Genomic DNA, 26,751 nt, shown 5'->3' with positions numbered 1-26,751 from the left:
TGATGTGCAAGGTTTCGCCTTTGGTCCTCCTTTATTCAGACTTTTTGACTGACTATTCTCTGTGTGCCAGTTTGCCAATGTTTATGCTTATGCTGATGTCATTCAAGATATTAAATTTTATTTGTCCAGAAGAATTGGTTTCGTTGATTACTTGTGTTTTAAAATTAATAGTGACTTTTATGCAATTTCACAATTTGCCAACGATGAGTGACTAAGCCTTAATCCGGCCAAGTCATATGTATTGCCCATTACACCGCGTTACACACATTCTGTCCTATGAACCGAATATACTTTTTTGGAAAGGGGATAAAAAATAAAAATACACGTGTATCGGCGATTTTCATGTACACGTCACAATTTTTTTTTTGTATTTTATAACTTGAAACGAGCAATTCTTGTATGCATATCTGTATAGCCACACGATCTCAGGATTAGCTTATCGGATTTCAATGAAATTGGGCACACAGATAGTGTATCACATTTCTAGACTTTTCACCTAGGTGTTGCCACTGACAATGTTTCACAGGGTTGCCACCTGTTCGAAATTTAAAAGAAAAAATTCCATGAGATATGCCGGTGGGGGTATCAAAAGAAAGGTATTTCACTCCGCATTATAATAGAGATATAAAACCCAGCATTTTTTTTATTAATTTTATTATATTCAAATTACAAATTGTTACATTAAAAATTTTAATGCTTTTAAAGAAACTTAGGCCTCTTATTTTTGCGTTTGTAAGCATTTGTGTCAGTATCGCGACAAATAGACCAACAGTATTCGCCAAGCATATGCGTAATGTTTTGTCCTTTAAAGCGCTTTTCAATAGCCGCAATGTCCTGATGGAACCTTTCGCCATGTTCATCGCTACAAGCTCCTAAATCACCAGGGAAACAATCTAAATGATTGTGAAGGAAATGGATCTTTAGCGACATTTTTATAATTGTCAGCTCGTTTGTTGCCAAGAAACTGCTCAATAACGGCAACTGTGCCTTTCCATGCACGTTGTTCGATAGCATTCAATTTTCATGATAATTCATAACTTGCAACTATTTTTTTTATCTGCGGACTACTGAAAACACCTTAAATTATACACATCATTAAAAAAATTAAGTTACTAAAAGCCTTCGTAAAAAAAACACCTGCATGAATCTTTGCGCCGCTCAGTTTCGGAAAAATATTGCGCAAACTTTGAATCGCGTCGCCCTCACGATCCAGTTTTTTAACAAAATTTGATACGACACCGATCTTAATGTGTAGTGATGGCAAAAGGATTTGAGATGCCTGCACTAATGGTAGATTTTCTATACTTTCTACACCTATTTTGTAGCATGTTCGCGGCTTCCACTTAAATTCAGTGTAATGCTGATCTCTTTTGCGACCTTCCCATGTACACAAAAACCACTGGTGGGTTGGAAATCCACGCTTAACACCCATGAGTAATCCGACCACTTTTAGATCGCAGCATATTTTCCAATTATGCTCTTGGTAGTTCATCAGCTGTAATATTAGTTCCATGCCTTCGTATGTTTCTTTGAGGTTGGTGGCATATGCGATCGGGATAGCTGGATGTTTGTTACCGATATGAAGCAGCACTACTTTAAGGCTGTTGACCGATGCATCGATGAAAAGTCGCCACTCCTCTGAAATATGAGGGTAACCAATTTTTTCAAACATCGAATCAATATTACAACAATAAGACAGGTTTTTTCCCCGATCTTCGTGCAATTTAAAAAATTCGCCATATGGAATACTGCTACGTCGATCACGAGCGGCTGTTATTTTAAAATCAGCCGCCACTCTATTCCACTGCTTAAAGCGTGATGCAAAGAGTTCGGCTGTTCTCTTTGACAAATTTCCTTCTCGTACAAGGTCATTGAAGTCGGCTTGCGTTACTAAATGCGGCACTGCAGTCCCAAGTTCACTGGGTGTTGGTACAAATTCCGATACTTCTGGTTCCCCGCATCTCGCATTCGATGCAAGAAATGTTGATAGCATTGTTGGTGCTACTGTTGGTTCTCCATCCCTTAATTCAGGAACACCATCAAAAATCTCCATTGAAGCCGCTATACGTTCTTCTGGTGAGTACAGAACCGCTGGAATAACCGATTCTACATTAGCGTAGCGAATTTTGTTGCGGCGAAAGTATTGGTACCCTTTAGTTTGAGTAAAAGTTACGCAAAAGTAGCACAGTTCACTGCAGTGCTCCGTACGTGGTAGCCAAATTGTTGGTACAGAGTACTTTATTGTTGACCTTCCATCAGTAAACTTGCATAAATTTCTATAGCAATAGTCGCACACGACTTCGGGAGTATACCACAAGTAAGGAACATAAGCAGTCTTGGTGGACTACGAGCTCTATATTTTATACATAAAAAAAAAAAATTCTGACGTGTACATGAAAATCGCCGATACACGTGTATTTTTATTTTTTCTCCCCTTTCTGAAAAAGTATATTTGGTTCATAGGACAGAAAAAAAGTTCGTTTTTGTAACGCAGTGTTAGTAACAGTTTAGTACATATGTATTTAAGATATTCTAAAATTGTTTATCGGTAACAACGCCCTGCTGTTTACTAAAAATAAAGCCACTAATATTATTCCAATTAAGGTAGATTAAAAATGTCAGTGTGGTTTACGCGATTAGAGACTCGAAGAAAGCTACTTAGTATACACATTAAACCACACAGCACGTACTCTGAGCTCATGTATAGTAAGTTTGGCTGTATTTCATGTTACAAAATTGATGTTGCGTTTAATAATGTTACGCATTACATCTATTGTCTCAAAAAAAAACTACAATGGAATGCACCATTTTTAATTATCTGGCGGCTAGAAATTATACAAGTATATAATGGCGAAAGCGCCATATCATTATCGATGATGAGGATGAGTGCCGCTACTTCGGTAGCCAAATCTCAAAAGGTGGCAGATGTCAAACAATTGCAGATGTGGCAGCTCGTATTTGTAAAGTATGAACAACGTTTCATAAGCTTAGCAGACTGGGATGATCTCGCACCCTGTCACTAAAAGTAAAACATAAAATCTTCAATACAATTCGACGTCTTCAAACGATTGTCAACAAATGCCTTAAAATTATATGCCGTATCTTTCGGCCGAGAACAATCTCCAACATGGGCCTTCTTCTTCTTACTAAAAGCTGCGCAATTAATTTCGAAGTAAAAATACGAAAATCGAATCGGATTGGACAAACTTTCTGTAGGGAAGATGATAATATTGTCAAAATGGCTTTTCAATAGAATCCGCAAGAAAGCTGATGCAGAGGTCGCCCTCGCCAAACTTGGATCTCCCATGAGAGTCCTTCCGCCACCACCTGGAACTAAATCCAACACATAGCGGCTAACAGAAAACGTTGAAGAACATTATGATGTTTTTCTTAACTAATTTGCTTATGTCATGGTTCATGGTCTCTCTACCGTGGAATAGACAACAATGGGACCATTAAGAGAAAACTACGCTCTACTGGTCTTGGATAGTGGCTTGGAGTTGGTTGGTTGGTTAAGATGGTGATTCATCCAGAATCCAACCAGCGCTTCCGCACCATTTTGTGGCCTCGTTACCATCTTGTTTAACAGTTATTTACAGCAAGACTATATCCAGTTTGTACGGTTTAAGAACCTTATTAGGTTGTTGCCAGACAGTTGTTCCAGACTTTCGAACAGCGGTTGGGGCAGGGTTAACATTCTGTCCTTCCATAGGGCAGGGCATTCACAGAGGAAATGGACGACTGTTACCTCTTTCTTCTTTTGTTTACAACTATGACAGTATGTGTTTTGAGGGATGCCCATTTTGGCTGATTGTTCTCCGATAGACCAAAAGCCAGTTATGACTGCCGTTAGTCTACAGGCGTCCCGTCACTTCATGTTTATCAATGACGACGATTGCTTGAGATGGGCCATTATGTTCTGCTAATTTTGCATTTCATCTGGTCTCTCCATCTTTAATCCGCGATTAGGAGGTATTTTAGGGAAATGGTATTTTTGACTGCACCTAATGGTGTGAATACCGATTCTGTAAGAGCGTTATTCATGGCAGATCCCACTCTTGGTAGTTCATCATAAGTTTTTTCTTTCAAGCGACCCGCTTCGTTTCACCTAAATGCCCTCATGGTTGCCGGGATTGGAGTGGGACCCTAGAATGAAAATAACAAAACAGGTACCATGATTTCAGGGCTGAACCCAAAGAGGGTCTCACTTTAGATTGGAGGGGCAAAATCACCTCTTCACTTGGGCGTAAGCCCAGCGGTCGTAGTTTTTAGGAATGATAAAGCGGTGGAATCGACGAGGGGAATCGAGTCCGTGGGGAGTCTGATGGGATGGGAATCGACTTCCAACTTAAATTTAGAGGATTCAAGTGGGAATCCGCTCTTGTTAGGTAGGACACATGTGTAGATTGCAACTATTGAAATGAGGTTCCTTTCTTTTAGTTTTATTATAATTATTTCTTGCGTGACAATTACGTCTGATCGTTTTATGCAGACTGACATACATACAAAAAAAGTGGTGCCGTTGACTGCACTGTTGAAACTTGCAAAATCTCCAACGTGTCTGCCGTTATTTTTGCCATGGCAAATATTTGTTTTGGTTTTCCTGTTGTTTTCTTTCGCAGTTGTTTATTTCCTTTCTTTCTCCGGTGAATGAACCGGCTAACCATAGCCTAAAGAGAGATCGTGAATATGGAACGGAGCTACTGCTAATATTTTGTTGCCTCTACTAGCTTGTTTGATATATTGGTTGTGCAGCAAAGTATGAATATGGAAATAATCGATCCCTTTCCTTTTAAGAAGCCGTAACAGACTCAGATTATACCGCACTAAAGGTGGAACCTGTAAAGATGAAACCTGTGAATATGGAGGGCCTCCCACAGTTTTCCAGATGTTTTGGGGGCCTCCCTACGGGGGTTTTCTATTAGACCTAAGCGGCAGGTAGGGAAAAGTACTGGCTGCGAGGTTGTTGCCTACGTGGATTATGGGGCATTAGTGTTTAGAGGAAAGTTTATAGATACTCTTTACAATTTAATACAGGGATATCTAATCAGGCGGTCGCCGTAGCCGAATGGGTTGGTGCGTGATTACCATTCGGAACTCACAGAGATATCGTTGGATCGAATCTCGGTGAAAGCAAAATTAATAAAAAAAAAACATTTTTCTAATAGCGGCCGCCCCTCGGCAGGCAATGGCAAACCTCCGAGTGTATTTCTGCCATGAAAAAGCTCCTCATAAAAATATCTGCCGTTCGGAGTCGGCTTGAAACTGTAGGTCCCTCCATTTGTCGAGCAACATCATGACGCACACCACAAATAGGAGGAGGAGCTCGGCCAAACACCTAACAGAAGTGTACGCGCCAATTAAAGTATAGTAGTATAGTATATCTAAACGCAGTTGTAAGTTGGACTTCGGATTACGGTCAATCGGTGAAACCTCTCAAGATCTCTCTCTGACAGAAGTCTAACGTGCAAACCCAACATTGAGGAGCGGATAAGAAAGGCAATAGTCGCTTTATGTGGATGTATAGGCGCATAAGATGAGTCTTCTCACCTAGAGTTTGACAGCATAATAATAGTATTATTAAGACCATTCTGTTGTATAAGGTCCTTATCAAGTGAAACTCACTGGATAGGACGGCATCGGTGAAGAAGCTGGGGAGAGGTCTGTTTTCATTGTATTCAGTGGGGCGTTTCGAACCAATCCTACTCTAGCGCTTAAACCCTCGCTTAGTCCAAGTAGGACATTTTCGACTCACATTCAATCAAGGGGAGGGTTGGGCGTACTCATCGTTTGTCTTTCTAGGAAAAGCGCAAGACAAATGGAGGTCTGTATCATCGTGCGCTATTTCGAAAACACTATGGCCTCAATACGATAGAAATAGAACGCTTAAGGTTATGGAAATCCCTCGCTATTGAATCTCCAAACTCATCGCGGTGTTCACTGATGACTGGGTGATCGGTACTCACAGTGGCGGCGCTAGACCAAATGTGTACGTCGGCGACATCAACTTCGCGAGGCCTCTTTACTTCGCAGTGAAAAACACCGTAAAATTAAGTGAGTCAAATTATAAAATAATTTATGAGTTTGACGAGTTTTATTGTTAATAAAATGATGACAAAAAATAATTACACATAAAAATTAAAATAGTCGAACTTTTCGGCTTTTAGCCGCTATTTCAGCTTCGATTGACAGAACTGATAACGCGGATAGTCTGTCTTGGCTCATTGTGCTTCTCAAATAGGTTTTTGGCAATTTCAACTTTGAGAAGCTTCTCTCAGGGGGAGCTGTGCTGACCGACTGTGAGCATGATTCTAATTGTAATATCAACATTTGGATATATTTTTTCTAAATTATTTTCTAAAATGTATTGGATGAGTTGTTCCGCGTCGTTGATAGAGTCTAGTGAATTAGTTTTTAAAAGTTGAAGTTCTTCATATAGCTCGAAAGGCTGTATATTACTGTTTTCGCCTTTCCGAAGTCTTGTACCTAAATCAGTAAAATGTTTGAGAAGATCCTCTTTTGGCATAGATTTCAAATAATTGATATCATAAATAAAACCAAATTGTTCAAAATATTCATTGAGCGCTGTAAATCGACATTCGGTATCGACTATTATAGCATATTATACCATTGTGTTAAAATAAATAACTCTGAACTGCATTTCAGGAGATTCAACTGGTTTATCAATATGTCCGTAACTAAGCATTCGTTTTTTCCTGGCTATTCTTTTTTCCTTAAATTGAGACTGAATTTCATAAGTACTTTTCTCCACAAATAATCTAGCTTCTGTAAAGCTTTTATCAAATCCTGTATTTCGGAATTCTTGATTCTAGCTACAAAATGAAGGTAAAATATCAATAGCAACTTGCAAGTTGACTTGAACCGATTGCCATAGTTTACCTATATTATTTACACGTAGCAAAACCTCATACCACACGTGTAATGCAACAATAAAATCAAAAATTAACATTTTCTTTAGGACTGCTTCACTGTCGCTTAGAGTTTCGGAATCGTCAGTTTTATTTTTCAGTTCATTTACACATTCGATGACATTATCAAATTGTAAAAATATTGCTTTTACTGCTCCCATTCTACTCTCCCACCTCGTTTCAGACAGAGTTTGTAAAGTCAATTTTAATTTACTTTTTACTATCTCCCAACGCTTCCTTGACTTTGATAACAGCACAAGATTTTATTGATAAAGCCGAAAAATGTTTTGGCTGTCGTTGAAGAGTTAACTGCATCTTACAAAAGTAAATTCCAACTGTGGCATCCGCATGGTGTAAAGAATGATCTTGGATTTATATTGAGTATTCTTGTTCTGATACCTCTTCTAATTCCGAGCATATTGGCGCCATTATCATATCCCTGTCCTCGACAGTTTTGGATATCTAGATCATTTCTTTCCAGTTCTTGTAATATTGATTTTGTTAAACACTCTCCTGTTGTTTCTGCGACGTCAATAAACCCAATGAAATGTTCTTCTACAGCTCCAGTTGACAAATTGCAAAATCTTAATAGTATTGACATTTGTTCAACACGGCTTACGTCCCTGGTACAATCGAGCAAGATGGCATAGTATTTTGCTTGTTTAACCCTGAGTATAATTTCGTTAATAACTAATTTAGACATTAAAGTAATTAATTCGTTTTGGATGTCGTGGCTCAGATAAAGTTGATTAAGTTGTTTTTCATTAATACGTTGCTTATGATCCCGTAATGTCGGATCATATTTAGATAACAACTTAACTAAGTCTAGAAAATTGCCAGAATTTTTACTCTTGTTCAATTTGAAGGATTCTCGATAAGCTCTAAATGCCAAATTCTGTGAGGCCAAGTAGTTTATTATATCTATCAATCTTTCAAACAAATTATACCAATACTTTTGGGATTCCCTAATCAATCTTTCGTTATCCTTATCTATTGCTTTACCATGTTTGATTCCTTTAAAGAGTTCCGTCCATTTCATCATGCACTCCATGTGTCCTTGACTTTGTTCATGTCTTTGCAGTATCCGACTCAGATCCTTCCAATCACAACATCCTTCTTTTACAATTTGTGTCTGCAAATGTGAAAAAAGTCTACATGGAAAGCAATAAACTTTATCTTGAGACATGGAGTAAGATAACCATCTGCGATGTTGCGTTTCGCCGTTACTCAATTTTCTAGTATAATGAAATTTAATTAGAAAAATGTCTTTTACTTTGGTCTTTTGGGTAATTTTCATCAGATCACTCTAGGTCTTGATCGGGACCATTTTGAATTAAGAGATGGCGCTGCGCATCATTTAGTGGCAATACCCACTTCCCCGGATCTAGGTCTATTAATGGCTCGCTTAAATGAACGTCTTGCTCTTGATTTTCTGACTCACACATATACTCACTTTCCAACTCGTTATTGGATTCAGAAATTTGGGCCACAGCAGCTTCACTCGATGTTGAAGGTAAAGTTGTATCAGAAATTTGACTAAAAGTTTCATTGAACTATGTAGCTGATTCTGTTTCAGAAATGAAAGATTCATCACATGACTCTGAAGCAGTGGCACCTGAAGAAGGCTGTTTAAGAAATTTCATCATACTGGAACTCAGAGCTTGGTTGGATACAACCGTTTCAGCCTTTCTTTTTCTTTTTGACGCACCGGATTCCCATTTTCTTTCTACATCTCTGTCTCTAGAGGGTCCTCTAGACATGATAACCTTAAATATTTTTTAGTTAAGTTTGGTAAGAACGCAATGTTACAGGATACAGATTATAAGAGTTGGTTGATGATTATTACACAGGGAGGTTCTGGATAAAGTGAAAATACGAAAACCATGGATTACGATACATACGCGGAAAATTTTTGGCAAACTTTTTGTCGGAAATGAAAAAAATGACTATACAAAATTTACGAGTCAGCTGCCAACTTTGTATCATAATCATCTCAACCGGTAGGCATCTACTGCTGGATATAGACCTCCCCTAAGAACGCCACCTTGATCTGTCGCGGCCCGACGGTCTCAATGGTATTTGCACTTCATCCGTGACCACCCTGTATATGTATGTACGTACATGCCACAGATCTAATATTTTTATTTTATAGTCACTATTAAGAAGGTAAAGGTAAGTAGTACCAACCTACTTATTTTGTTGAAAACGTAATGCAAAAGCAACTTATTATAAGCAAGGTCTTTCTATGGAGAAGTGAAATAATTCGTTGTAGGTACCTATTCATTCATATGATTTTGTACTTATTGTAGGAACACCGCATGAGATGTAGGTATGTATGAAAAAAGAACTGAAAATAATGTTACGAATTTTGACGCATACAAAATATACTCGAAGGCATTGGTCGGGAGGCGAAATATTTCTATTATTTCGAGAAAAAACACTAGCGCAGGTTTAAAAATAAGTAGGTAGGTACTTTACTTATCTAGGTAAATATAAAATTGAATCTATTTCTTTATTAATATTACGAGTATTTACGACTTATAAAAGATATAGGTACATAGGTAACTATTGATTTTGACGAAACAATTTTTCATGATCACTCTGCCGAAAGTACGGTCTTTCTGGCCGCATTTGACTCCAGGAAGAGCGACTTTTGAGGCCCTCTCGAGCCGCAGCGCGCTCTAGCGGATTACTAGACTTTCGTGGTCGGCTCGGCTTCGTCTCGGCCACCATCTCACACCCGCCAGGAAATCCAACTTTCTGGCCTTGGGTTGTAATATATAATACTATCGTTAAAGTTGTTAAATAGTTTATGTTGACTTACCTTAACATTAGGTATGAAATTAATAACAAATAACGTAAAACTTTTATCCACTAGAACTGTGCACTAGAACGTCGGGGTGATGACTTTACAATACAATAAAAAGAAACTTTGCGCTTGCGAGTCTGCAAGTTGCCGTATGAAGAAAATTACTCTCACAGACAAATGAAATATAGATAAATAAACTAAACAACACGAAGATTCCCCGTCCAGAGTCTCGTGTGCCGTGCGCGAAATCGAGCGCTCGATATTGGTTTTGCATGCTCATAATGAAGAGGACACACACACATTATGTTAGTATATATGCTAAACTAAGATCTTTTGCACGTATAACTGATTTATTTATTGCATTCATAGGTTTACCTGCACCCATGAATTCAATCAATAAATAAATGATAAATGCCACACACATTACTTACAATCATTTTCACCCAATACAAATATCGTGGCGGGCAGTGTGTGTGAAAACGCTCATTAGGGCGAAGCCAGGATGATTGGCGAAACGAAAATAAATAGGTAACTCGTTTATTTAGCGTCGCCACTGGGTACTCATGCGGAGAAGCTTGGAATTCCGTACAACTCCTATTGCAGAAGCTGTGGGAATCCTACAGAGAAAGAGACTGTTTTTTCTCTGCAAATGTCTAGCTCTGGCGGCTAAGCGCTTGAAATTCCTTAGCGAGCCCTTTGGGGATGACTTGAAGAAATTCTCCAGCCTAGATCCCTTTTCTCTTCTCCACTACATCAACAGCACTGGATGGCTGTAGAAGGTTTTCTCTTCCCATAACTTTTCTTTGCACAGGTAATGGTCCACATTATAGTATCAAAACGGCACGTAAGTGCTACTTGAAGTGTGCCTCTGTCACTCTTGCCCTTTTACCTACCCTACCTACTTGACCACTGCAGTGTGCTCCAATGGAGGTAGATGCCATCAAAGAAGCAGATTATTGGCTGTTCACTTGTGTAATAAGTGTCAAGGAAGTAAATATCTACAACGACAGCCAAGCGGACTCGTAATAATTCCTGGCTACACAGGCAACTGTGTTGTAGTTTCCTACTCCATACCGGTGAAAGTTACGTACCTGTTTATTTATTCAAGTTCTTCTACAGAAAAACTTTCAAGTAAATATTCAACGCTCTTGTTTTTTATTCTCCGTGACGACTCACGAAATTCCTCTTTCGCCAGTCTTCCCCGCTACTTTTATTAAAAGTATTGATAATATATAATAATGAGTAAAACGTCTTCTTCTGTCAAAGAACTTTATTTCACTCCTATTTTTACGAAGACTATTCTTAGCTTAAAGCTTAACTAATATTTTACATTTAATGAGAATGGGAGAAAGTAAAACTAGCAATGAATGTAGGAATGCATGTTGTGTGTATGTTGAGTGCGTGATAAGCGTGTGGGTGTAAAGTGTGAGAAAGTATGTAAAGCAGTTGTTGGTTTAACCCATTTCCGCCCGCTGTACTTTATAAAGTACAGCAAATTGGGATTTTTTCCGAGATTTTTTTAGGACACACTTTAATCGATTTCGATTAAGTTGGCAATCCTGCGGTTAGTTGATAGTCCAATCTAAGCCGTTAATTTTTTTTACCGTTATTGGACTGACATTGTGTCATTTGTGATGTGTCAAAGTCACTCAGTTACAAAAAGTTTTGATCTTTTAAGAGGTGTGTGTCTGTGAAGTGAGAAAAAAGTAAACTGTGACTATTTAAATATATTTATTTATTAAAAACGTGTATAGAAAAGCATTAGAAAGAATACTAGAAACAAGATTTTTGCGGTAAATTCAGCTTTATTTATTTTTCTACCCCCCAAAGTTTGGTGTACTTTAAAAAGTACAGCCGGCGTATGTGGTATACATTTTTTGTTTTTTCTCCACCGAATTTAGAAATGACTTTCCGTGGCATAAATAGCTTCCGAGGTCTTCAGGAAGCAGTTAATGCTCATTTGTGTGATGATGATGAAGGTAATGATGAAATCATTCCGGATTTGGTCATCATTCCTCCGGAGCTCGACCAACTAACTGACACGGAAGAGTTTGATGAAGATAATTTAGAAGACAATATGATGCCGACAGATGTGCCCGGACAAATTGAACTAGACATTGTTGAGGATATGATTGATTGGAATAAATCGACGGCCTCTGCATCAGCTGCAGTGATAGACTCAACACTAGATGGACCATCAACTTCTGCGGCAGCATCGCGACAGAACTCAATTTCAGAGAAATACCTATCTATAGGTAATAAGTTGGCAATTGCTTTTTACTCGTCATACAAATTATACATAATCCCTTGTTTTTTACTTTCCTTTTACAGATACCCGAAATTGTAAATGGCTCAGTAAAGATCCAAGGTATATTTTCGAATACAATGACAGTGCTTATGTTGAAACATTTGAGACAACAAAGGAAAGTTTTGATGAGTACACACCAAATATAATTTTTAAAGAGTTTTAAACGGACGAAATAGTTCAATACATGTGTGACCAAACCATGTTATATGCACGCTCCGATAAAAACAATCGAAACTTTACAATTGACGTAGAGGAGATGAGAATATTTATAGGTATCTTGTTTTTAACCGGTTACCATGAGATACCAACTGAGCGTTGTATTGAACTTTGTGGACAGGATTCCCAATCCCGAGAGACATGCAATTTTTTTCGACAACTATTTTACCACCCATTCCCTGATGAGACAGCTAGCAAACATGAAGTTCAAAGCAACTGGCGAAAACAGAATTTCAAATTGCAAGCTTGATGTCAACAAGACTTTCAAAAAGCGTTCCCGTGGAACTTACGATTATCGTTACGATACTTCCAACGATATCCTCGCAGTTAAGTGGGTAGACAATAGCGTTTGCTCGATGCTCACCAACTTTGATACAATAACACCTGTGAATTATGTTAAGCGCTGGTCTCGCGAGAGTCAAAGCAAGATCAACGTTCCACAACCAAATTTATATGCCACTTACAATAAACATATGGGTGGCGTCGATAATATAGACCAAAATGTAAATGAATATCGTATAGCACTGGAGGGAAAGAAATGGTGGTGGGTAATTTTCACTTATCTCCTTGATTTGACCATGACAAATGCTTGGAAGTTTTATATATCACTCAATAACAAAAACGATAAATTTAATACACAACTGCGATTCAGGCGTGCAATTGTTCGGAAATATTTGATAGAAGGCAAATCACGGGTCTCTAGGAAAAGGCGTGCACCTTCTTCATCTGTTGAAAGAAACACCCATGGCCATATTCCACAAAAAAATGACTCGCAATTGCGTTGCGTCGTATGCCATCAACGCACAATTTGGTCATGCGCCATGTGCAGAAAAACCCTTTGCATAAAAAGAGATTGTTTCGCTCAATACCACACATAATATCTAAAACTATTTCTTTTTTCCTTTATTTATGAGATTTTCAATGTTAATAAACAGATATGGACTCGTAAGTGTAAGCACATTCTGTAAATTTATATTTTAATAAAAATAAAACCGTTTGTTTGGCAAATCCCATTTTTAGTTTTTGAAATGAAAAAATGTATATACTAACGCCGGCTGTACTTTAAAAAGTACAGGCTGGGAAATGGGCGTGGCATAAAAAAAAATTTTTTTAAATCATTTTTTGCATCTAAAGGTCAAAAGTAACTGGTGTATGAAAAATCATGACAATCGGTCGACGGGTTCTGTACCCGGGCGTTAATGGGTTAAATAAGAGTTAGCATAAGTAATTAAATATAAGAGTAAGATTAAGTTAGAATTAAGAGTAGGTATAATATAGGAATAGGTATATACGTATATAGGGTGATCATGTAACTAAGTATAGTAGGATGTAACATTGTAATATAACTATATATTTACGTTGGAATCAATGAGAGAAGAATTTAATTAAGCCAACTAGAACTTTCTGTGGAACTTATATCTAATACGGACTCTTTAATGAAAAAAATACGTTTCCATCAATACGAAAGGCGTACATATACGAGGTGTGTTCAAAAAGTATCGCGAATTTTCAATTTTAGCAGGTTACGTGCATTCGAATTGAAATTTTTTTGTCGCGATATGTTGGTACTCATGTCTCTCACTTATGCCGACGAGTTCGGCCATTTTGAATGTTCAGTTAATTGTTGACAGCTGCTTTGCTTGCACGTGTCTCGGCACGTCCTCGATTTTTACCTATTCAAAAAGATGTATCAAAGAAGCCGTTTATGTTAAAAACGAAACGGATGCATTCCGAATGTTGACTGTGTCATACGGAGAAGCTACTTTGGATCAAAGAAACGTTTGTCGGTGGAACAAAATGTTCTCAGAAGTACCGGACGCCCGAGCACTTCAACAACAGACGAAAAAATTGATGAAGTGAAGAAAATGGTATTGGCCAATCGTCAAATCACCGTTGCTGAGTACGTAGACATATCGATTGGCTCGTGCCATTCGATTTTTTTCAATGATTTGGGCATGAGACGGGTAGCCGCAAAATTCGTACCAAAACTGCTCAATTTCGAAGCAGCATCGCCTGAACATTGCTAATGAGATGTTGGACTCTGTCCGCGACGACCAAAATTTGCTCCAGAGGGCCATAGCTGGTGACGAATCGTAGGTTTATGGTTATGACGTGGATACCAAAGCTTGATCATTTCAATGGAAGCTGGCGCTCGAACCAAGACCGAAAAAAGCGCGCCAAGTTCGGTCGAATGTAAAAGTTTTGCTCACCGTTTTCTTCGATCGCAGGGGCGTATTGTATCATGAGTTCTTACCACAGAGTAAAACGGTCAATAAGGAATATTACCTGCAAGTTATGCGCAATCCACCAGAAACGCCCGGATTTGTGGAAAAAACAAAAATTGGCTCTTGCATCACGATAACGCCCCTGCTCACACATCGTTGCTTGTGCGCGACTGTTTGGCCAAAACCAACACACTAATGATGCCACAGCCACCGTATTCCCCAGATCTGGCCCCCTGTGACCTTCTCTTGTTCCCGAAACTGAAAGGGCCCACGAAAGGGCGACGCTACGGTACGATTGACGAGATAAAGACGGCATCGAAGGAGGAGCTGAACAAGATAAAAAAATTACACTGGTCGACAAAAAATGATTATTTTTCTGATTCAAGCATCGGACCCGGCCTATCTTATAGATTTTTCATCGCTGAATACGAATCTGACCTTAAAAAGTTTCCATCACGTCAAGATTTTGAAAAAAATTAGTTCAAAAAGTCAAAAAAACGTGTTTTTGACCATTTTTGACCAAATGTAGTGGATGAACCTGAGGTGATGGAAGCTTCTACCTAGCCTTAAACAGAAGCCTGAACCTTCAGTTATAAGATCCAAATCGAAAATACCCTGAATCAATTGTAAATTTTGATGTAGCACAATTTTTTTAACTGCTCGCGCACGATTTTCATAAGTGCAGCCATGCAGGCTAGTTAGCCTTATCATAGTGGTGCGCTGACTTGTACCTTTTACCTATCATGTTTTAGTTAGTTAAAATTTCTTTCAATGTTTGGTTTTATGATGCGCTGAAGACAAATATGACATCATAATTTAAAAAGGCAAAACCAATATGGTGATCTAAATTACTTTTTACTTCACGAACAACTATTGAAAGATGAATTTATATAGTTATATTAGACTAATTTTTGACAGTAGTAATAAAGTTTTATAATCTGACATTAGCTGGTGAACCAATATTTTAGTGCATAATAAATTTATTAAATTCACGACCCCAGAATGTGCCACGAGGAGGCTGTCAGTATTTTACAGTCCACTTTTGTTTTTTTTGTTCTTTTTTATTTTTAAAAATTTTTTTTGTTTGTTTTTTTTTTTGTTTATTAATATTCTCGCATTTGTGGTAATTTTTTGTTATTCCTTAGAAAGGAATTTCTTCCTTCTTTGTTTGAATTTTTTGAATCCACAATTTGTTCTTCAAATACAAGTTTCACGGATGCTTCTAATCTTTGTAAGTTTTCTCAAGGTTTTAAGGAATAAGAAGAAACACACAAAGGATAAAGAATTTAGTTTTGAGTACTTTCATTATCTAAAATTTGATTTTTATTCGGCAGACTTGGGAAGGTTAATCTTTGTGACTTTCTAGAGTAATTGCAATCATCATCTTTTAATAAGCCCCAGCAGTAATCAGCAAGCATGCTAGGATTCCATTTTCCTTGATATCTTTTCTCCATAGTTTTTATATCTTGATGAAATCTCTCACCATGCTCATCGCTAACGTCTCCACAATTTTGTGGGAAAAAATCCAAATGCGAGTCAAGAAAATGTATCTTCAAGGACATGTTGCAGCCCAAGCGTTCATAGTTTTTCAACATATTTGCAACTAACGTTTTGTACTTGTCAGATCGTCTGCTACCCAGAAAATTCGCGCATACTTCCCTGAATGATATCCAGGCAGCTTTTTCCTTAGCAGTGAAATTTTTTTGAAATTCTTCATCTTTTAACACTTGGCGAATTTCTGGACCAACAAAAATTCCCTCTTTCAACTTAGCATCACTCAGATATTTAAATTTTTCTTTTAAATGTAGAAATCCTTTACCAGTTTTATCCATGGCTTTTACAAAATTTTTCATCAGGCCAAGTTTGATATGAAGTGGTGGTAAAATGATGTCATTTGAATCAACAAGAGGTTTACTTGAGACATTTTTGGCTCCTGGAATAAACTGATGATAAAGAAACTTCGAAGATATTGATTGACCAATTTATGTTGAAGTGTCAATTAAAAATGAACTTTTTATCACAAAAGATATGTAAAGTGCAGTTCTGATAACATATATATCTAATATAAAAAAAAGCACATATAAAAAAAAAAATTTGAATCCGACACTTTCAATTTTGAAATTACAACTTCCGAATCGTGCTAAGCAAACCCAATAACTAAAAACATGATAGGTAAAAGGTACAAGTCAGCGCACCACTATGATAAGGCTAACTAGCCTGCATGGCTGCACCTATGAAAATCGTGCGCGAGCAGTTAAAAAAATTGTGCTACATCAAAATTTACAATTGATTCAGGGTATTTTCGATTTGGATCTTATAACTGAAGGTTCAGGCTTCAGTTTAAGGCTAGGTAGAAGCTTCCATCACCTCAGGTTCATCCACTACATTTGGTCAAAAATGGTCAAAAACACGTTTTTTTGACTTTTTGAACTAATTTTTTTCAAAATCTTGACGTGATGGAAACTTTTTAAGGTCAGATTCGTATTCAGCGATGAAAAATCTATAAGATAGGCCGGGTCCGATGCTTGAATCATTTTCAGTGTCGACCTGTGTTATTTTTTGAAGTGCTTCCAAGATTGGAAAAAACGTTGGCACAAGTGCATAAAATCTCATGGGGATCACTTTGAAGGGGACAAAATAGATATTAATGAATAAATAAGTAATTTTGAAAAAACACAAAATTCGCCATACTTTTTGAACACACCTCGTATGTAATGTAAATGTGCTTCAGCATTATGAACTGAACAGATGAGTATTATAGTCCTGCGGTGGGTGTGATTGTGAGAGGGTACGAAACGTGTCGAAAAAAAATTTCTACCAACTTATTTTATACCGGCTGAAATTTTTTTCATGTATTGCTGACATTTAGTAGAATACAAAAAAATAGTCAGCTGTGCGATAGAGGGGGTAAAACACGTCAGCTGAACTCGTAAAATAAATTAAAAAGTAAATCTACAATACTTTATGCCGATTGAAATTTTTTTACATAACTTTGGGCACATATGAAAATATAAGAATGATGGTCATGATACTTCAAACTAAACAGCCGCTTACGAATTGCATGAACGCTTCACAAGAGATAGTGAATCCATCGAGGACGATGAACTAAGTCGTTTTCAGTCAAAAAAGAGAGCGTAAACCGTAAACATGGTTTTCGTGGATTACAACGGTATTATACACCACGAATTTTTGCCAGAAGGTCAGATAGTAAATAAGGACTATTATTTGAGCATTCTGAGACGTTTACCAAAAAAAAAACTGATTTGTGTGAATACAACTAGTCATTTTGCATGCGCAAATGGATTATTTCTTGTGAGATGAATAAATTAATTCTAAATATTTATGTACTATATATGCATGCATGAATGAGAAATTTTAAGTACATAATTAACTAAATTGTATTGATATTACGTATTAAGTTCTCGCTGTTTTTTTTACGAAAATACAACTATATTCTGAAAAAATGGTTACAAGTGAATTATTGAAAGTATTACCCATCGCTGGCTACTACTTTTTCCCATCTTTCTGGTAGATCTCGTATACCGTCGTGGTAAAACTCTTCATCTTTTGAGGCTATCCACGGACCAACCCCCTTTTTGATGTCTTCATATAAATGGAACTGCTGGTAAGCTAGACCATGTGCCGTCGATCGGAACAGGGGATAATCGGACGCGCAATATCTGGAGAATATGGCGGGTGGGGTAGTATTTCCCATTTCAGTGTTTCCAGGTAGGTTTTAACGGGTTTGGCAACGTGAGGACGAGCGTTGTCATGCTGTAGAATCACTTTTTCATGCCTCTCCACGTATTGCGGCCGCTTCTCGCGCAGAGCTCGGCTCAATAGCATCAATTGAAGTGATGGTTTCGCTTGGTTTTAACAGCTCATAATAAATAACACCAACTTGGTCCCACCAAATACATAGCATAACCTTCGCAGCGTGAATATTCGGTGGGACGACGGCGAAGAAGCATGACCGGGTAGTCCTCATCACATTCTTTTCTTTGGATTGTTATAATGAATACATTTTTCAGCACCCGTCACGATGCGATGAAGAAAACCCTTCCGTTTTTGCCGCTGGAGCAGTTGTCCACAGGCAAAAAAACGTCGTTGGTTTTAACTCATAAGGAACTCAAGTCTCCTGTTTCTGAATCATTCCCAAAGCATGCAATCGCTAGGAAATGGATAGGCGTGTAACTCCTAATACTGAAGCAAGCTCTTCCTGCGTTTGACACGGATCCTCATTGAGGAATGCCTCCAATTCAGTGTCTTCGAAAGTTTTCGGCCGCCCTTCACGCGGACGGTTTCACTTAAAGCAGCTGCTCCATAAACTTTTTGTAGCTCTCGATGCGCTTCAGCCGCCGTGTTTTTCAAATGAAATCACTAATGTGTCTAAGCTTGATTTATGACCTTTAGGTTATGTTAGAATCTACTAGCACACACTGCTGGCGGCATCTATTGACACACAGCGAGAACTTAGTAGTGCACCTAATATACCCGTATTATAAAAATTATTTCAAAATATCCACATAAAAAATTATCTTTGTAAACCATTCATTTACATCAAGTGTTAGTATTCAATAATATGTTGTACTTTTTAAAGTTTATGTAGATATGTATATTCATATACTACAAAGTGCTGAATGCAGATAACATCTACCGTCCATTATTATGTGTTTCCAAAACTAAAATTCTGTGCATAGCGACTACAAGAAGAAAATGCATTAATAGGCGTAGCCGTAGCGGCCATTATTCTAGTTGCCATGGTGCTGAACAGTCTCAAATAGTCACGGCGGCGCTGAACAGTTTCAACTATTGTACAGTACAAAAAAAAATTCATTGATGAATTCAAGCTCATAGTTCTAGGAGCAAAGTATTTTCATTCATAAAACGAGTCGCCCATATGTCAATCCATATTCGACGAAAATAGTCAAGAATGGAATATTTCGCGTAGAAATATTTGCCAATATTTGGTAAATCTTGAATTTCTGTCAAGTCGAGTGGCCGCGGCTCCGTACATATGTATGTAAATATGTCTTTCTAAATGCTCGACAGCCGCAGCGTTGTGCGTCAGGTGCGCGCATGATCGAGTTAACGTGACACAAGTAAAACGTCACACTTACTCACACGCACACATTAAATATTTTTAGGAAATAAGATAATAATGAACCTATGTAAACAAATAAATAAAGAATGGAATATGTAAATCGTAAACATGACCGTAAATGTAAAATGTATACTGTAAACAACATCATAAAAATATAGACCAATCAGGCAACGATAAACAACATGAAGATACTAATCCCTTGTTGGATCATAACAAAACAGCGAACCTAATTATGTTATCTATAAATGTGAAAACATTTTGTTTATGATTACCCTACCTAAATATTAAGAACAAAGATAATATTTTAGTATTTAAGAGAACAAAATAGTATTGGACAATCAGTTAAGAAAATATAGTTGAATAAGAAGCATAGTCTTCATACATTTAAGTAAAAGTAAACGCATACGCGTTGAAAAAAAGTGAAAACTTTTAATTGGCGATCCTGCCAGGAGTAACATATATTTTGTTACTCTAGAAGCAGACCGACATACCCGTATTGCAGCAAGGATTCAACAAATTTTTTTCATAAAAAAAAAGAATACAAAAAATTAAATCATAAAGCATTGATATAGAATAAAAAGGGAGACCTGTAATAATAGGCAAGGAAAATTTAAGAAAAACAGAGAAATTACCGAAATCAACATGGAATAGCTCATCCAACAAATAGCAAGTGTACAAGTAGCCTTACAGACGGTTCAACAGGAAAGCCGTGAATTAAGGGCTAGATTAGAACAGATACCAATAAAACCTGTAGTAAGCCCCCAAGTAGTTAATCTAGAGGTCTAAAGTTGCAGTATATAACAATAAAATTGAAATAAATTTGGAAACTTTTAAATCACTCCCTACATTTGATGGAGTAAAAAATAATTTCAGACTTTGGCGAAAAGACGCCACTCGTTTAATGAATAGCATAAGTCGACACTCAAATGCAAATAAATATGTCAAAGCTCTTACTATTGTAAAATCGAAAATAACTAGTGCCGCAGCTAATATAATGTTAAATCATAACACAATATTCAATTTCGAGACTATCCTTAATCGACTGGATTACACTTACTGTGACCAGCGCCCACTATACGTTCTGAAGGACGGATTAACCAAACGAACTCAAGGGAAATTGTCATTATCAGAATTCCACGATAAGGTTAGTAAAGCACTAACAGTGGTTACTTCAAAACTATTCATGTCTGGAGACCCACCAGACTCAATAAAATGCATGGCTGCACATGCCATGGATGATGCAGTAAGAGCTTTTAAAAATGGGATAAATAATGAGTTTATTCGATCAACGTTATACGGAAACCCCGTCAAAGATTTGGAGCATGCATATGCAATAGCTCAAACCATAGAACATGATAACGACCATAAAAATGTACATTATGGAAATACTATTGGCAGAAAAGAAAAATAATCTACCCAACAGAGCTACATATATAAATCAAAGTACTAGAAGATCATTATACTATCAAATTCAACATACTAGAAGACCATCATACTATCAAAATCAACATCAACAACAAAACAATTTCACAAAGCCAGAGCCAATGGCCACCTCTTCAGGGAACGCCAGAAATTTCAACAACGCTAGACAACAAATCAACCCACAGGGATTTCACAGTCAACCCTGGATAAGAATTCGTGACCAAAAATTGCACACAAAATCCCGAAAAATAACCAAATAAAAACTCAACAAGAAAACAACATGAACACTACCACAGAAAATAATAGTAAGTGTTATAGAAATAAGTCTATTATTAAGAATTCAAACTTATAGGCGGGTTGTACTATATTTTTATGAAAGATGAAAAAGAAAAAGAAGAAAAAATAGTTATAGATTTTGGTGCAACCCACAATTACATTAATAAGAATTTAGTAATGGGTAGGAGAATTAAGACAAGACCTTTGAGAATGAGATCCATCCATGGTGAATCAATATTAAATTTCAAACAGACAATTAAACTGTTTAATAAAGAATTAGAATTTTGTAAACTTCAAAGTGATAATGATTATGATTTCATGTTAGGAGTAGAAGGCTTAACAAAATTAGGATCTGTCTTAGACATTAAAGGGAAATTGTTTATTGTCCCTGAAAAAAAAAAATTTAAATTATTCTATAGGTGACAGAAATTTGCATCGGATCTATTCAATTAATGAATGAGAATAATAAAATAGGCCCATTACCATTTACAACAACCATACGACAAAGGAACCAATCTGGACAAAACAATATCCAGGTAATTTAAATGATGTAGAAAATTGGAAACCAAAACGACGTATGGTCATAAACTTTAGAAAGCTTAATGAACACACTATAACAGATATGTACATAATACCTGATATCAACTTTACACAACACAATTTAGGAAAAGCAAAATACTTCACAACATTAGATTTAGAATCAGGATTTCACCAGATAAGTATAAAAAGGGAGGATAGAGGTAAAACCGCATTTTGTGTTAACAGAGGCAAATATGAATTCAAACGTATCAATCAATCTTCAATCTTTCAAAGGTGTGTAGAGGATATAATGGGTTATTCAATAGGTGCGCTTCAACTTTTTTCCGATAGGGAGGGCGAACGACGCAATATTTTTTATTTTTCGCTTGTCATTTGTAAACTTCATTAGTATACATTTCATCATGGAACGCTACACACTTGAGCAACGATTGCAAATCGTGCAAATGTTTTATGAAAATAATTGTTCTGTTGCTGCTACTTTAAGAGCATTACGGCCATTTTTCGGTCCATTTAACAAGCCGTCCCGTTTTGGGGTTATGTGAAGTCATTGGTCTACAGTAACAAGCCGGCGACGATTTGTGAGCTCATAGCCAATATTGAACGCGAAATTGCTGGAATTTCGGCCGATTTATGCAAAAGAGTGGTCGAAAAATGGGTTCAACGATTGGACTTCGTAAAACGTGCACGCGGTGGTCATGCAAAAGAAATCGAATTTCATACTTAAATGTATATGTTCAAACTCGATAATAAAAAAAAAAGTTAAAAAAGTCAAACCGTTTGTGTTTTATTCAAAAAAGTTCAAAAGTTGAATCGTCTTACTGAAAAACCCTATACTTCGGAAATTCATAGGCAAATTCGTATACGTCTACGTAGATGATGTTTTAATTTTTTCATCTTCTCCTGAAGAACATTTGGAACATATAGACATAGCGTTTGAAGCTTTAAACAAAGCAACATTGAAAGGTTCGGATGAAAAGTCCAAATTTTTTATGATCGAAGTTGAATACATAGGTCATATTATTAAACATTATAAAATAACAACAGACCCAGAAAAACTAAAGGCTATTGAGAATTTTTGAATGCCTGCCACACTGAAAGATTTGCGCGGTTTTCTGGGACTAACAGGTTTTTACAGACGTTTCGTACAAAATTATGCCCAAATCACGAAACCATTAACAGTTCATTTAAAGGGACAAAATGCTCATATAGGAAAAAACAAGAGTAGTAATACAAAAATTAACTTGCACAAAGCAGTCATAGAAGTTGCAAACCTATTAAAACTTAAATTAAAGGAACAGGTTGAATTATTTCAACCCAACTTTGACAAACCTTTTACACCTACCACAGATGCATCTAACATAGCTATTGGTGCTGTGTTAAGTCAAAATAAAAAGCCAATTTACTTCCTATCCTGCTCACTTATTACTACTGAGCAAACCTACAGCACGAATGAAAAAGAGCTGTTAGCCATTATCTGGGCTCTACAAAAGCTCCGATACTATTGTATATATGTATATGGAATAGCAGATCTTACCAGTTTTACAGATCATCAATCACTAACATATGCTACCTACGAAAAAAATCCCAACACTAAATTCAAACGTTGGAAAGCCATAATAGAGGATTATGGCGCAAAAATTAAATACAAACCCGGTACTGAAAACGTTATAGCAGACGCACTATCACGAAAATTTATTAATACATCTTCCATAGACACGGAACACTCAGCCGAAAGCTCCGCAAGTAATATAAAAAAAACTGTTACACAGCCACTTAATGCATATGGCATACAATTAGAACTCGTACCTATTCGAAATTTTTCCGAAACACGAACACGCACGATTTTTCCTAATAAGGTACGCCACAATATTAATTTTTCAACAATGACCTGATAGGTGAATTAAAAAAGATATTGGTCCCAAATCGAACCGTAGCTATACATATGAATATAGAAGATTTGTACCAATAAGCATTGCTAATCAAGGAAACATTTATAGGTACTAGTTTTGTACATATATATATATATGTATATAATTGGCGCGTACATCCTTTTTGGGTGTTTGTCCGAGCTCCTCCTCCTATTTGTGGCGTGCGTCTTGATGTTGTTCCACAAAATGGAGCGACCTACAGTTTCAAGCCGACTCCGAACGGCAGATATTTTTATGAGGAGCTTTTGCATGGTAGAAATACACTCGGAGGTTTGCCATTGCCTGCCGAGGGGCGGCCCCTATTAGAAAAATGTTTTTCTTAATTTTTGTGATTCACCGAGATTCGAACCAACGTTCTCTCTGCGAATTCCGAATGGTAGTCACGCACCAACCCAGAAAAGGAAAAAAGATATAATTGATATAAATAACATTGCGTGACAAAAACAAAAAACTTAAATTTATCTTTTATGGAGACCTAGCACAACTTGTGGGTATAGAAAAACTAAAAAAATGGTATAGGAGGAATTTCCAATACACCCCCAAAATCTCATTTTATGGCCTAAAAACGGTTTTTCAGTAGGTTGATGTGAACAATCACTCCTAACTTCGCCAATTTCCTTCCGATTTCGAATTTGTTCTTTTAGTTCGAAAGAACAAAAACAAGCCTTTTTTTATTTCCAAGGAACTTCTCACACAATGATTTAAAACTTTCCCATTATAGAAGTAAATCACGAGAAAGATCCTGAAGATTGATACAATGTGTCGTTCTGAAGACTTAGATCCAGACGGAAAGTACTCTTCATCATCACGTTCATTGTTATCAGTTTGATCATCATCAGCAATGAGTTGAACTTCATGACCTGCAGTTGAGTCAATCATATCGTCCAAGACTACGGGTTTCTTAACAGTTGCAACATCAGCATACTTTATGTGCTTTCGAGTTTTATAATGATGACCGTTTACTTCCGTTTTACAAAAATAACAGTCATCTGGTTTATGATAAGGCTGATGATGCCATATCATCGGGGAATATAAGGAATCCGACTTTTCTGGCAACGTTTTCATTTACAATATATTTCGTGAATTTCAATGAACACTCTGTACAAGCAAATTCCGGTTAATACTAGCGACCAGAAGTAGTATATGTAAGCTTAAAAAAATCGTTGTAGCCATCAACCAGAGCTTTATTATTCTGTAACTTCAAACGATGATTTTGATCCACCAACAAACCACATATGAAACAAAACTTTTGCGATTATCGCACATTTCTTTTTCACAAATTGAAGCAAAACAATAAAACTTTGACGTTTTAATAAGGTTATATTATAATAACAAACTTAAATGTACCGTGTGAACTTAAGTACACTTGGGAGCCTTTTCATATTTCTATTGAAAAAGAAATGCGTGATAATATGTCAGATATTTTCGAAAGTTCTAACCAGTTCTGTTGTATGCAGTACAGTGTACTTTTATGTATACATATATACTCCAATAAATATTATGTGTCTATTAAAGTGGTGCACAAGTCGACATATATGTGCTTTCAAGTCATTTGCTAAATTCACACAACAATGCAGTGTTTTGTTCTCAACTAACAGTAACAGGCAATAGCAGCTAGAGAGAAAACCAAATCATGCTTTTGCATGACTTGTTTCTCTCTCAGCATTGTCACTACACACATATTTCGGCAAGATAGCAAGAAAAGCAATGACACTGAAAGGCAATGAAAAACAATTCAATTCAAACAAGTGAATTGTGTCAAATGTGGATTATTTACTTACATGAATTCCTGATATTTTAAAATCAAATAGGCAGTTAATGTTTGGTATGATGGTTTTGTAGAATAAAAATTAAATTCTGATTAATATTTGAATACAACTTACACTTTGCCTGCAAATATTCTTCTGCGCACTTTATTGGCTTTTAACCCTTTTTAAGGCAGAGGCGATATATTTACCACCAACAAAAACTTTGATTATCTTTTTATGTAAGTTATCAAAGGAGTCCTAATTTGTAGCACTGGCAACTAAGGAGGTCTGGTTTATTATTATAAGAAAAAAATGACGTTTGCGTGACGTTTTTTTTCTTGGCGCCACTAGCTGTCAAAAATTGCGGTAATTTTGAAAGAAAATTTGTTACTCCGTGAATCTTCATATTTTTTATTTGAAAAGAGGTAAGAAACTGTTTTTTTATTATGTATTTATGTTTATTCTACAAGTTGTTTGCTATACCTTACAAGTTACTATCGTATTTAGATGTGAGAAGACTTTTTACTCGGTGGGAAAAATATTCCCGCTGCCCGTGGCGTGTTATGTACATTTGTTGAACTAGTTCCTTCTTTTCTCAGACTTTCATGAAAAATGCCGCGCTATTTGAATGAAAATGATATTGAGCAGATGTTGGACATGCCCGATGATGGCTCAGAAGACGGATTTGAGTCTGATGAGGCAGAAGAGTTCAACGTGAATACAATACAACGGTTACTTCATGCACCTGATGATTCAAGTGACCTTTTACAAAATTCTCCCACTCATTTGAATTCTACACCTAACAGTTGTTCCGAGTCAGGTACATCTACAATAGCACTATGTTCACAATTAGGTAACTCGCAGCCTGTTAGCATATTCTTCCACATATCGATTTATATGGGTCATCGGATCCTGGATTTCGTGTGAATGAAATAGCTGAAGTTATGCCAGTAAAACGCTTCAAGAAAATTTTAGAGACTTTGCATTTGAACGATAATAGTCAAAACCAAGTAGAGAAGATGTATATTAAATTTTGATAAATTGTATAAAATTCGTCTTCTTATATCTTTACTTAGTCAATCATTTCAAAACAATGCCTTCAATTCCTCTTCCCAAAGTATCGATGAGAGCATGATACTATTCAAAGGAAGGTCCAGTTTGAAGCAGTACATGCCGCTAAAGCCCATAGAAAGGGGCTATAAAGTATGGTGCTGTTATGATAGTAGCACAGGGTACTTGTATAACT

General features: G+C 36.8%; 1 protein-coding gene across 1 annotated transcript in view; it reads right to left on the bottom strand.

The window, feature by feature from the left end:
* Positions 1-2,808: 2,808 nt before the first annotated feature.
* The window catches only part of LOC128869597 (zinc finger MYM-type protein 1-like), a 49,924-nt gene continuing 25,981 nt past the window's right edge, over positions 2,809-26,751 (bottom strand). Inside the window, exon 2 of the mRNA XM_054112170.1 lies at positions 2,809-11,426. Coding sequence (XP_053968145.1) covers positions 7,246-8,226 — 981 coding nt within the window. The 5' untranslated portion in view covers positions 8,227-11,426 and the 3' untranslated portion in view covers positions 2,809-7,245. The remainder of the gene's footprint in view (positions 11,427-26,751) is intronic.

This window comes from Anastrepha ludens, chromosome X (assembly GCF_028408465.1).
Source record: "Anastrepha ludens isolate Willacy chromosome X, idAnaLude1.1, whole genome shotgun sequence".
Lineage (NCBI taxonomy): Eukaryota > Metazoa > Arthropoda > Insecta > Diptera > Tephritidae > Anastrepha > Anastrepha ludens.
Note: the sequence above shows the minus strand (reverse complement) of the source record. Positions and strands in the feature narration are given on the sequence as shown.